This window comes from Alosa pseudoharengus, unplaced genomic scaffold, assembly GCF_046254945.1.
Source record: "Alosa pseudoharengus isolate Yale_2024_CS ecotype anadromous, Long Island Sound unplaced genomic scaffold, YU_APseudo_1.1 YU_APseudo_1.1_scf_18, whole genome shotgun sequence".
Lineage (NCBI taxonomy): Eukaryota > Metazoa > Chordata > Actinopteri > Clupeiformes > Clupeidae > Alosa > Alosa pseudoharengus.
This window is the reverse complement of record NW_027468650.1, coordinates 37,312,848-37,327,210: the sequence shown is the minus strand read 5'-3', so window position 1 is coordinate 37,327,210 and position 14,363 is coordinate 37,312,848. Positions and strand designations below refer to the sequence as shown.

The 14,363-nt window shown below is 41.3% G+C and overlaps 1 protein-coding gene across 4 annotated transcripts in view; it reads right to left on the bottom strand.

Moving 5' to 3' along the window:
• nphp3 (nephronophthisis 3) overlaps positions 1 to 14,363 on the bottom strand; it is a 223,353-nt gene that overhangs the window by 40,927 nt on the left and 168,063 nt on the right. For all 4 annotated transcript variants that reach the window (XM_076291099.1, XM_076291103.1, XM_076291102.1 and 1 more), the window contains 3 exons: positions 9,839 to 9,933; positions 9,623 to 9,745; positions 9,330 to 9,519 (listed from right to left, as the gene is read on the bottom strand). In XM_076291099.1, coding sequence (XP_076147214.1) covers positions 9,330 to 9,519; positions 9,623 to 9,745; positions 9,839 to 9,933 — 408 coding nt within the window. The remainder of the gene's footprint in view (positions 1 to 9,329; positions 9,520 to 9,622; positions 9,746 to 9,838; positions 9,934 to 14,363) is intronic.

The window sequence follows — 14,363 nt, the reverse complement described above, 5'->3', positions numbered from 1 at the left end:
GCTGCAGACATTACAGAGGACTTTATTTTCAACACTTTATTTTTTATCAACACCATCAGTTTTTTTAAAAGTAAATGTTCCAATCAATGATCCAGGCAGCACATTTTCTTCTCTCTCCTTCATTTTACAGTCTAATTTTTACTGACTAGAACTCTGGGTCAAAGGTCATACAGAATCGATTAATCTGCACTAATATTTTTAATCAGTTATTTTTTCTCAAATTAATTAAAATCAGTTATTTTGACAGCCCTAGGAGAGAGGCTAGCTTAAAGATAATGTTCCTATGTCAATAATGAATTTCAGACAAACACATTTGGTTAGCCTATTGTAGTAGGGCAACTTTAGATGATAGGTTGGTTGTCAACAGGTTTTTATAATGCTATAAATTTTTTAAATTGATTGCGTTAGCTTACGTTAGCTAGTCAGCTCATTCACGTACATCGTGTTAACGTTATACATGCTATGAGGAGGAACACAAACTTTATCTTGATAAAATACATTTCATTCAGCATGGTAACTCATGGTATTCAGATGTGCTATTATCAATGGGTTTGTGATTAACGCTTTTCAGGTGAAAAATGGAGCGAATGAATGTGATTATTGTCTTTAAACATGATATAGATTAGCTTGCTAGATGGCGAGTTTTATGGCATGAACTGAACCGTGGGCTGAACATGACATGAAGTAGTCTACTGTCCACGACTCGTGAACGAGGGGATTTCAGTTATGAATTTCAGGGGAAGCCGTAGGAGCAAAACCTAGACTATTATAAGTTACTGTTGTTGTTACTGGTGCGTGGCTCTTGTATCTCTTGCCAGCCCAGTCCTGTGCCACTACTGTTCCAAATAGGACAGTGGCACAAGCGGTAGGCTAGTGTGGCACGAGCGTGGTCGTGGGACAGTGTAGCCTACAGTAGGAGTTTTTGCTCCAACTGATGATCGACTTCAGTTCATTTAGTTCATTTCAGTTAATTTAGTTTTAAGTAATTTTACATTTCGTGTTGGTGTTCTTGGTGTAATATAAAATTGGGAAATTTGGCACATTGATTCGGTATAGTCATATGATTAATTTCACTAAGTTTCATGTCAAGTGCTCTAGCGCCACCAATGTGTAAGATTTTGCATTACATCTATGCGCTTAACATTTCAACCATACAAATTGAGGTATACTTGGAATCCTTGGATGAGACCGAACTCGACGCACCCCATGACGTCAATTTCCGCCATGTTGGATCTTCCGCCATATTGTATTTCATCAAAAACACTTAAAAGTAATCAAAGGTCACAAAGTTTGTCCGATTTTCACGAAACTTGACGCAGATGATTTTCAGACCATGTCTCACAAACGCGTTGCTTTTTGGAGCCATATTCAAAACCTATCGCCCGTGGTGACCAATCAAGTTTGGCGGCGAAGCCCAATTAGGAAGAAGCTCAATAAATTTGATGACCTTTGACCACTATGTGGCACTATTATCACAGGAAGTGGGCTTATATTTCAGCAATGCTTTCACGTATTGAAACCAAACTTAGTATATGGACTTGGGACCTTATCCTGAGGACACAAAATAAATTTGGTGACCTTCAACTACTAGGGCGGCGCTAGAGTAACACAAGATTAGGTCATATCTCAGCAATGCTTTGACGTATCAAAACCAAACTTGGTTCATGGACTTGTGACCACATCCTGAGGATGCACAATCTATTTTTGCGACCTTTGATCACTAGGGGTGCTATAATTTGTGACACTTTCTCGAATCGACACCAAACTTGGTACATGGACTCGGGACCACATCCTGAAGACGCTCAATATATTTAGTGACATTTGATCACTAGAGGCACTATAATTATCAACACTTTCTCGTATCGACACCAAACTTGGTATGTGGACTCGTGACTACAACCTAACTACGCACAATAAATTTGGTGATGTTTGAGGTATGCATATGTGTGGGGGGTTATTGGGGTGTGTGGGAGAGGAGGTTTATGGGACAGGGGGTTAATTGGGTGTGTGTATAATGTAACAACATTGGGTTGCCATGACAACTCCTGCTCAACTGCTTGGCCCCCTCATTGCTGCTTGCAGCTATATTTGTTATAGTTTTTGTGTGGATGTGTGGCACCCCCAACCAGCCTTGCAAATGGTTGGCTGTGTATGGGTAGGCTATGCAAAACTCTTGCTGGCCTCGGCCTCTTTTAGGTTTCTGCTAATTACTTACCGTGTTGTCCCAAGTATACACTAAGTGTTACCTGCTCTGTTCTCTCCCTCCATTCTCCACTGTGCCTGTTCTGCTTATCCAGGACCAAGGATGCAGAGGAAAAGAAGGGTGTGCGATATATGACTGGAATGGTCAGATAAGATCATTTTTACAGTGCATGAAAATGCACTGTACTGTTCTTCCTAGGCAACTTCTTATTACAGTGCATGAAAATGCACTGTACTGTTCTTCCTAGGCAACTTCTTCTTATTATTCCGCTTACCACTTTTTCCGTACGCTATTTCTCTTCAACAGTTTAACTTAGAAACTTCATTCAAACTTTGTAACGTAGGTATTCAAACGGACAAAGCTGCTATGTCTTTTCAACTTTGAAACTTTTATACTTTTTAAACTATTAAAGAAAAACTTTTTAAAAATCCCCATAGACTTAACATTGCCGATTGTGACATCATAATACGGCCGTTAAGCAATTAGAATCCTATGGCAGGTGTTCAGGCCACCTGCAGCCTCAGGCTTTAAGCATACAATCTGGGTCAATTAAGACTACACATCCTATTCAACTGTTTCCTCTGCCCAAAACTGTTTCAAAATAAAAGTCCTCACTACAATAATCCACTGTTAAACAATGTAACCCATTAAACTACTGAACTTTTTACATTCAACTTTTAAACGGTCTACTTTTAAACTATCATTAAACTATCTATCTATTAAACTAGCTGTCTATCAACAACTTTTAAACTATCTACATTCAACTTTTAAACTTTTAAACTATATACATTCACTAGCTGTCTATCAACAACTTTCTATTAACTTGTCATCAACTATGTCAACACTTTTCATCAACTATGACTCCTACCCACTGTAGTTAGTGTAACGAGAGAGAACGTAACTGTAGTGGTTGGCTGACGTCACTGCCTAGCAACCAGGGCAGTTTACAAACAGAGGAGACATGAAGCTGCACGGTTTTTAACAGTCGGAAAAAAGAAGTTATTAAACAGGCTACGGATTATTAACAGTTCAGAACAAGAGGGCCATACAGTCACGGTGGTCGATAGTCTCGTATCAGTAGGATTCAGTTGAGTAGACATCGCAGAGTTTAATCCGGACGTGACAGTTTTTGTCTGAGCGAAACTAACGTTAACGTTATTTGGTAGCTGGAACTGGAGCTAGAAGCTAACTGTTAATGCTTAGTAGCTAAGTTAATAGGAGAGCCCAGGAGTTATAGACGTCAGTCCTAGGAGCTGTTTATATTACTGTCGATAGACAGACAGAGAACCGACAGAGAAGACGGAGTTTTGCCACAGAGACACTACAACTTGGTGGAGCCTTGAGTGTAAACGCTAGCCTGGAAGCTAACCGCGCGCAGCCAGATTTCCACAATTCAACGGCCATTCCCTGGGCAACAGGCTTCGCGTTTCCCTGCCAACCAGTGACCACTCTCCGCTGCAGGACCTGCCAAGAGGTGTAGCCGTGCTTATTTTGTATCGCTAAGGAAAAGGTACTGTACATTCTCTTACATTCTTCAGCAATCGGATTAACAAGGAGGATTTTTGAAAGACAAGGATTTTAAAACACTTGCTGGAGCAGGCTTTCCCAATTGAAAAGCCTGTCATCTCGGGCTGAATCGATATTGATGGACTTATGTCACACAGCGCCCTAGAAGTGAACTTTTTATAAGATTGTCAACTGGTATTCGAATTGTATTTATAAGTGATATTTATTCTATTTACATGGTATTTATTCTAAGTGATTATCTTACTTGAATTATATGTATTGCGGTTGGTATCTATTCAATAGAACGGAAAGCCTATTTATTCAATTTTGTGGTTGAAATTATCCAATGGTTTACTGATGTCATTTCTAAAGACAATTGAATGGAAGTTTATAGCAGTTTGATGATACATTATAGCATACAGAATGTTAGTGAATGGGATCCCATCTATGTTATTGTGTGTGATACTTCATTTTGAGATATTTTACTAATTTAATTGAAACTTTATTGAAACTTTTGAGACTTACCTTTTTAATAATACATTTCCATTTAATATATTGAAACTGGTCTTGCCTATTCTCTGGTCTACATAACGGGTAATATCACAGTGGGTCCGCAGAGCACCATTATTATCCTCACACAGACGGTAGGTTCATTATAACCACACACTATCAGGGAACACACTTTCTAGCTTCTCTCACGGTTACATTTGGCGTCACGAACAGGATGAGTGTGCATAGTTAGTGGTTGTGGTTATGACAAAGCATTCCAACTCCGAGCCAGACAGTCCAAAGATGTCTGAATTAGAAGACCTGCGGAAAGAATTTGTAGACTTACAGGAGGCTGGCGGAACAGGCAAGTTCACTGCAGCAGGCACGGACTGAACAACAGGAGGCACTCTCATTAGCTAAACTTGTGATTGAGCAGCAGGCAAAGGCTCAGACTACAGTCTACATCTCACGTGAACGTAAGCTTCCAGACTTTGGAGGAAAGCCTACAAAAGTGGGTGATTTGACTATTGAAGAATGGGTATCTGCCATGAAATCTGCTTTTCAAGTGATGAGAGTCCCGGAGGAAGATCGTGCTGAGCTAGTCAAACAACATCTGAAGGATGAGGCTAAAGCCACAGTGAAGTTTCTGCTCCCAGGTGGAAAGCAATCAGCCAGAGACATCTTTGATACTCTTTTAGACACATATGGTGACAAAGTTCCAGTGGGAACCAGACTGAGAGAGTTTTATGACAGAAAACAGCAGCCTGGAGAAATGTTACGGCCCTATGCCTATGACCTACAAGAGAGGTTAAGCCGCATTTTACGCAGAGACCCAGATAAAATCCCCAATGCAGATGCTGTGCTTAAAGAACAGCTGGTGCTTGGCCTGAGGGATGACTTCCTAAGGCGTGAAATGAAGAAAAAGACTTAAAGAAGAACGAGGCCTTTCCTTCATTGACTTAATGCAATCTGCAATCACCTGGTTGAAGAAGAAGAAGTGCAAAGCTCCACCTGTTCAACAACAGGGCCTCGTCCTAGAGTAGCCATGCACGCCGCAACAGCCGCAGATAGTGCTGCTTCACCTCTGACAATGGAAGCACTGAGCGATGCTATAAAGAAGATAGCAGCCCGCCAGGACGAGTTGTATGAAGCGTTTCAAAGCACTAACCGGAGCTACTCTGCTGGACATCTCCCAAAAAGGACTCCGCTAAAAGATCATGAAGGACAGTACATCTGCTATGTCTGTGGCGAGTCTGGGCACACCAAGAAATGGTGTCCACAGAGGGGAAATAGAGTGAGGGCTCCTACATCCAGACAACCCGACCCTGACAGGTCAACACCTGGACCGAGTTCTGCAGAGACAGCCCCACGGTCTTCTGGGCCACCCATGATTGGCAGTCAGACAGCAGCGTGTGTCACAGACACTGTAGACAAGGCTCTGAAGGAAAGTGCCTTTGGCGATTGCTGGACAGTGGAGCTGACCATATCTGGAGTGAAGACCACCTGTCTGTGGGATACAGGATCAGAAGTGACCACCATCACTGAATCCCATTTCAGAAAGCATTTCGGAGAAGAAGAGCTGGTGTCTGCACAATGGGTGGAGTTGACTGCTGCAAATGGGCTGGATATTCCAGTGCTGGGGTGCCTTATAGCTGACGTTAAATGTTTTGGGAAGCCAGTCTGTCGAACCTGCATCTTCGTGTTGAAGGACAGCCACCCCAATACGTGGCGGATGAATGGACTCCCAGGTATCGTGGGGATGAATGTGATAAATGACCTTGCAGCCCTGCCAGCAGGATTTGGAATGAAGAAAATGGGACGATACTGCCCCCACACCCAAGCAGCTGGTATCCGACAAGTGCTTGCAAGGGCTAAGAGAGAGGCTGAATTGGCAGGCCCAGATGGCAAAATTGGCTATTTTCGAGTTGCCGGCCGACAGACTGTTGTTATTCCCCCACACAGCGAGAGGATAATCGAGGGCTGGTGTAGGGTGTCCCCTAAAATACAGTGCCAAGTGCTAGTGGAGCCTACACCCCGGGCAAATGTCAAGAAAGGTCTTTTAGTTGCCAACATCCTTGCTAACACTGCGGATGGCAAGGTCCCAGTACGGTTGATGAACTCAAGCCCGAAAGCCATAAGGCTAACATCCAGGGCCAAGCTAGCGGCTGTGTGCAAACCGCAAAGAGTGTTTCCCAAAGAGCTGATGCAGTTTGAGGAGAAAGAGGGGGCAATGCACGTTCGGCAGATTGCACACAGAGACTCCACTGTGACAACAAAAGCTGACATTATGCCAGTGCCAGTGCAGGTAGACCTCGAGAAACTCACTCCTCCACAGCGTCTGAGTGCTTTGCTGGAAAAATATAAGGATGTGTTCTCCAGTAACGAGAATGATTATGGTTACACGACAGCAGTAACACACAGAATCCCTACTGGAGAAGCACCACCCATCAAGCAGAGACACAGGCGAATCCCACCACAGATCTACCAAGAGTTTAAAAGGCACGTTCAAGACTTGGGGCTGTATTTTGGGTCACCAGCGCACGGCGTAAAGTTCGTTATTCACCGGCGCGAAGTTGAATTCGTTATTTTGCACCTTTATTTTTTAAGCATTGCGCCCAGGGGTGTGACAATTAACAACCTAGGGAGGGACCTGGCGCATTGTCTAAAAATCGCTATCATACACCACCTAAACCTGGTCAGAAGTCAATGGCGAGTTGTTCATATGCTATTTTAAGAGCGCATGTCAACAGTCATATTGGCAGGTGCACGCACCATCCTTCTATCATTCATGATCGCACACCAGCGCACGTCCATGCAAAGCATTACAAATTGCACGATTACAATGGTAAACATAATTAGAATAAAGATATTACGAAATACTGTACATCTCATGATGAGTAGTTATTCACCATCATTTGCAAATTGGTAATGACGGTTAAAAGTGATTAGGGGAGAGGCGAGAGACACGTATGGAGCACAGCTGAAGACGCACTGTCACGAGATATAAGCAACTCCTCTGCAGGATAAATGTTGTTTTATTCAGTCATTTGAGCAACATTAGGGTAAGTGTTGCTTTTTCCAGCCTATGTTTTCGATGGTAACCCATTGTCAGTCAATAGTGAAAGTAACTGCATATAACTGTCTTGTCGTTGACTGACTCATTGGTGAAGTTAGTTTCACTTTGCCAATGAGTTCAAATAATAGACGAGTGCAAATGCGTGAAGGCTATGCTAGGTTTTAGTAAAGCATGGTTTAAGAATGACTATTCCATACGGTCTCGCAAGCAGCCTCCTTCAAATGCGCCATTGACTGCCAAAATACCGATGCATTTATTTGACATATCGCGCGTTGCGCCGTTAAAGGGAATGAAAGATGTCATTCTCATTGGTTTAAAATGATGTTACGCCCCAAACACACCCATATGACTGATTAAAAGACCTAGGAACACCTTGTTACGCCATGCGCTCCACTTTTGAGAACGAAACCCCTCCTAATGTGAACTGGACATCCTACTAAATTTGAATAGACTTTTGACGAGTGACGATGCACTTTAGAATGTCATGATAGGGCCCTTGGTCAGCCGAGGGGTGTTACAAGAGAGCTGCAGCCCAGGGCTTCAACTTTTAAACGGTCTACTTTTAAACTATCATTAAACAATCTATTAAACTAGCTGTCTATCAACAACTTTTAAACTATCTACTGTCTATCAACAACTTTTAAACTATCTACATTCAGCTTTTATACAGTCTACTTTTAAACTATCAACTTTTATTAAGCTATACAACCACCATGTCTATCCTAGCATCACCGTAGTAACCATCTCTGTATTATCTGTTTTAACTATACATGATATTTTACATCACAACTTTAGCATTTTCATGCACTGGTAATTCCTTGGAATTGCATTTCTAGTTTATGTTTGAGGTCCCCACGATGGGACCGTCTTACACAAAGGGAGGTGTTGATCCAGCATCTTCCACACCTCACATAACACTCCTGACTTCAGCCAAATCTGCTGCATCCTCCTTACCATGTCCCTCTTATAGTTGTACAGAGTATATGGAGAGCTACCCATCCCTTCTACATTGTGTCTTTTGTGTAGTTCACACACAATTGTTGTTTGGAAACTTTGGAAACTGAAATCTTTTTATTTTTTGGAAACCTAAATGAGTGTCAGACCTCCTTTTTATGTTACAGTGTCACCATACCTTCCTCTCAGTCTTTTTTGCATTTGTTCCTGTTGTTTTAACCTGTTGAGGAGTGAATTATTTTTCTGGTTCCTTCTAGAATTCTACGCAAAAAATCTATAGTTTCAGTGTTCCTTATACAGTCTATGGGGAAAATCTCTGAGCGTAATTGTGACATCATAATGTGGAACTCTCGGTTCGCGAACATTCTAATCACATATTTGTGACCGTACTCCTCAACAGGTTAAACACACATTGAAAACTTAATAAACTGATTGTTAGTTGTTTAGCCTGGTTCTAGTGTCTATTATGCTAACGTGCTTTTGCCCTATTGCCTGTGTTCTTTGATTACCTTCCTGATGAATGTAGGTCCCTGTCTTTTTAGTGTTCCCTGCTTGTCCATTGTGTAATGCCGCATTGCCCTTATGTTTCCCATGTTCCTTGTATCTTGTATCCTTGACTTGAGTAAGTGAAGATAATTTTTGACTGTAACAGGTGCATCTTGTCGTGCATTTGGGTCCAAACCCCTGCAACCTTGTCACATTTATGTGTATTTATATTTATGTGTAGGGGATTAAGATGTATACATTCCATAGATATTTCACTTATGGCCATATAACAATCACTTCCCTCATTCCAATGCCAGATCTTTGCCACCAATGCATTGTGTGATCGAACAATCTCACAGTGGACTCAAACTTGCATTCTCAGACAAGGGATGTGGTGACATGTTAGGGAAGTGTCCAAAACCTACAGTATAGCCTCTGTCACTAGAATGTCTCCTAAGGTGTCAGGGAATGAGGTTTATCCACTGCACAGACCTACCTGCTGACCATGGTTACATAGGCAAACAGTGAAAAATGATTCCAACGTTTGGAACGCTACCAATCATAATCAACCATGAGTTTACATAGGCAGGTGTGCAGTATGTTGTGTTTCAAAACCTGAGTAAGTAGACCAAGGTCCTTCAGAAAACGGCCAAGTGTTTCATACAAGTTGGCTAGTCTTCTCATGCTGTCCTCAGTCTCACAGGTTTGCTCATAGCACTTCAGGGACTCAAAGTATTCTGTTGCCATGGATACCTTATCCTTCCCTACAAACTGCCAGTAGGTCAACAACTCTGAAAAATGTCCCCTAAAAGGGAAAAAAGAGAGGGATATCCATTTGGACAATATTCAAGATAGTCAAGAGAAGTTAATAGCCATTCACATAATAAAATAAATAAATGTCCCATCACCTCTTGTAGAGATTCTGAGAGACAAATAAGTTCAGCAGACTCAGTTGGAGCTTTGTCTTATCCTCTTGTTGCTGTAACAACCATGGCAGCTCATCAGCTACACGCCACGTTACCCTGTGTTGACTATAGAACACAGAAACTGTCAGCTGTTCACTGTATATCCACATATACCCTGTACAAAAAAGTTTAGGTTGACAACACAAATAGAAACGTTACCTGAGCTGCTTGCTGAAATGGTGAATTAGCCTTTCTCTGTGTATAGAGACAGTTACCCCTCCATCCATCAGTTCAAGTCTGACTGCATCACATGCCTGCACAATAAGAACTTCACTGATTTTGTGCTGCAATCATGTAAATCCTTGTAAACCTTATTTCACAGATCACACATTTGTTTTGCCTTTATAATATCAACAGGGAAGTGGAGAGAGACAGGAAGTGAATGTGAGAGAAAGAGATGTGGAGGGATCGGGACATGACCACAGCCAGAATCAAACCTGGGTCCCCATGGGCACAGAGACCCAAATGTGGCACCACAGCTCCTCCCTCATATGATTTTAGTAATAGCCCTTCAAAGATGGTTGTTATTCTGGCGATGATGAGAGTACATTTCAACATTCACATCTTACTTTCCCCCTACTCAACACCGCCATCTACAGGCTGATAATAATAACAACAATAATAATAATAAGCTTTATTTGTATAGCACCTTTCATGCAAAGAATACAGCTCAAAGTGCTTTACATTTGGAACATTTAACACAATAATAGAGAAGAAAATATTAATAACAATAATACATTTTGAGGCTAACGCAGCAAGTGCTTGCAGTAGTATAGGCTTTGTCATAGAGTGTGACTACCCGACCCGAGCCTGACGGGACCCGACGGGTCGGGTTCGGACAAATATTTAGAAATTATAGTTGGGTTCGGACACATGGGGGCGATATGCATTGGAAGCTTTACATTTAAAATAGCTTATTATGTAGGGTAGCCAACAGGTCTGCTTCACATGATGCAAACGTTTGTTTTTTGAGAATAAAATAAAGTGTAAAAAAAGACGTAACATCTTTCTACCTGTGTGCAAGATTCGTTTATGTAGCCGTGACAACGCATGTACATTTCAGACTTGGGTGACGTTAAAAAATATAGTTGTTAGCCTATCAGGCAGGGCTCTACGCTAAAAAAAAATTCCAGGAGCACTTGTGCGCCCAAGTTAAAAAAATTAGGAGCACAGACAACAATTTGGGCGCACAGTCACTTCTGTACTTAATTTACACATAATCTAACATTACACTGCAGCTAACAGTTAAACGTGCCAGTGCACCAATTGCGAATATTAAGAATGACTGACAGCATTTAGGCTACAGGAAACAGGATTTTAAAGATCAGTGCCTATTTTATTTTCAGTCTGTTCTATTTTCCTACATTTTGTTAATGTAAAATAATATAATACATTGCCATATTTGCATTTAGCCTGTATATCAAGTATCCTGCCAAATGTAGGCTAATGTATTTATTTGTGAATCCATCTGTAGCTAATCCAAATATGCTCATGGTGACCTATCTGACTGCATATTGCCTAATACTACTACTAAAACAGTCTGTTTTCTCTTCCACAAAACCCAACATAGGCTATCAAGGATATATATATTTTTTATTCTTTTTTTTTTTTTTAAATATCTGCATTGATGGGGGCAGTAGGCAAACGTTAGGCCTACTTTCGTTTTGCACTTCAGCTTGTATTCGGTGTAAACAAGCAATCATGCGTGGAAGCCTGGAGTTGTCAGTAGCGTTCTACCTTTGAATAAAATGGGAGTATTACGGGAGGCTACTTTTGTGCCTGTTCGCTACAGCTATATTTTGCATATTGCAGCCAATACGTCAACTGGGATAAAATGTATGTTAGGTTACCTTTTTTTCTCTCACTGCATTCTCAGAATCTCATCCTGTTCCTCCTATATCCGATGAATTCAGTGGATAGAAGAACTAATTTCTTCAATCTTTGCATCTTGGCTGGCTAGTCTAACTTTCCGCTTTTTCTACGCGCTCTTGGATTTGATAGAAGCGACTACTAGCGAGTCACAACGCGAAATTGCTAACGTTGATGGGAGGTGTAGTTTTTATGCTGCATTCGCGACGTGATTCTGTTGCAGTGTATTTTGTACACAAACATTGGCATGGTTAGAAGTCATTCGCACCAGTGCGCCTAAATATTTTTTTGCACTCGCACGCCATAATTTTTACTCGCATGTGCGAGTGAAATGGGCGCACTGTAGAGCCCTGCTATCAGGAGATTTTAAGACCAAAGAAAACGAAGCAAATTAAGTCTAGACCTATGTGGAGTAAAGCCTATTTGCGTTCCATACTGTGGTATGTAATAGGGGGAACCCATCTGCTTCTGGCTGGCTGCAGCTCTAATGGCAGCAATCGAATGTAGAATAATCCGAAAATGTGTCTACAACATAAAATGAGTTAACTAAAAGCTCTCATACTCTCAATTTCAATTTTATTTGTAAGGGACAATGTGCAATTAAAACATAAATGTAACCATTTGATGCATTGCTCCATAGTTAGCCTGAGGCTAATTTACATCTGCAGTCCCACAGGAAGCACAAATACAAATACAACATTTTAAAAATCAAACATCGCTCAATAAGTAAAAAACAAGTAACAAATAGCAATGAATTACATTTCGTATCACAGGTACATTCACACACATGCACCACATGATCCAAGTGGTGTAGTGGCATGCACAGCACAACCCATTCACACACACACCCTATATCAGCACGATTGGAGAGAAGAGTGAGACTAAAAGTTATGAGGAGTGATTAACTAACAGTGTGCATGCAGATAAGTGATTTTTTAGATCAGCTTTAAAGCTACCAAACAAACCACAGCTTTTAACATTGTCCGGGATAGTACTCCATTGGGTAATGGCTTTAAAAGAGAATGCTGTCTGCCCAAAGGCTGAAGAGCGAAAGGGTAGTGCAGTGCAGTTGTGTATGGAAGCTATTCTAGTGGACCTTACAGACCCAGCGGCACGGTAAGAGACAAACTTGCGCAAACAGGTAGGGGCCAAGCCTTTAAAAATTTTGTAAACTGTACACAGATTTGAAAACACTCTAAAATGTTCAAAAGTGAGTAGATTATGTTTGTGTAGTATCCCACAGTGGTGATACCTTAATGGCTTGTTTTCAAATACTTTCAAAGCCTGTTTGTACAAAGATTCTAAGGGCCTGATTGTTATTGGACTTGCCTGCCCCCAACAGGTAATAAAGTATGAGATGTGCGACAAAATGAGGGCATGGAGAAATATCTTTGCAGCCTCTGTGGACAGAGAGGATCTAATCTGTCTAAAATTTGCCATGTTGTATTTAATAGTTTTTCTCATTTTCTTAATGTGTTTTTTGAAGTTGAGATTTGAGTCTAATTCAACACCAAGATATTTAAATTCAGTGACAGTCTCAATTTGTTCACCCTTAACGCAGATGTTTACATCTGGAGTGTGAAGCTTGGTTTTGGAAAAGAACATGCCTTGTACATTTAAAGTAAGGCAAGATTGGTATAGCCACTCAACCACTACATTCAGGGCACTGGCTAGTTTATCAGCTGCTAGCTGAGCTGATGTACCATGTGTATATAGAACAGTGTGATCGGCGTATAGTTGTGCCTCTACTCCATAACAGTACTGTGGAAGGTCATTGATGACACAGTATTCTGTTGGATACAGTGGGCATCGCTTTCAAATGGCCACTTCATTCGCGCATTACGAGGCGTGAAGCTGCGTGAAGCTTTAGTACCACTTTCAGCCACTGTGCGTCGCTCTGCCACTGTACATCGCTCTGTCAGTAGCCTGACTGCCGCCCCCTCTGAAAAAGCAGGAAGCTACCAAACATAATTGTTACCGAGAGGAATCCCAGCCTACGAATTCAATAACAAAATAAATCATGCATAATTAAACATTACCTCGATTAAGGCTACTTGGGTATGGCTTAAGGCTTGACTACACGGTGGTAGCGAAAATCGAAATCTGCTATGTTATTGTCAGTGTTGGGGGCAATGCAACTACGCAAATCAAAACAGTGTCTTAATTTGCCCTACATCTTGACTGCAATGTAGTCAATTGACTGCTTGACATGTCATTTTTATTTTTCTGTACAATAAACAAATACATCTGCTTTATGCCGCAGAATTACATTCATATTTGGCTGACTGCAGACGCGCCACTTCCCTCCCGATATTCCAAGATTAAGATAGTAGCCTATACAAAAAGCATACTATCCTAAAAATACGTTAAAACGAATAGCTATTTGCAAATTGACAAAACACTGGCCTGCGAATGCGAATGCGAGGACGATATGAGCCTGTTGCATTTAGTTAGATGTCCGAGTCACGCATGTTTGAAAACCACTGGCTCGTAATCACAATAATTTAACACACGACAGTTGGATAGCCTACTTCATCATGTCCCCATGCCTATATTTTTGTGAGTAGCATAGATATCGTTAAAAACAATAAAGTAGCCTATGTCTCTCCGTTTGGGACATCGAAAACGTATATTTTTAATAGGGTAGACTACCGTCGGAGATGCTGACTGGCAAAGGCCTCGGGATAACACGTTATCTCCACTATCATCAGTCATGCCCCTTGATCAAAGTGGGGAATTAAATAAAAGTTTGAGAACCACTGGCTTAACAAGTTACCTGCAGTCCAGAGCAATATTCTGATGATCGGCGATGATA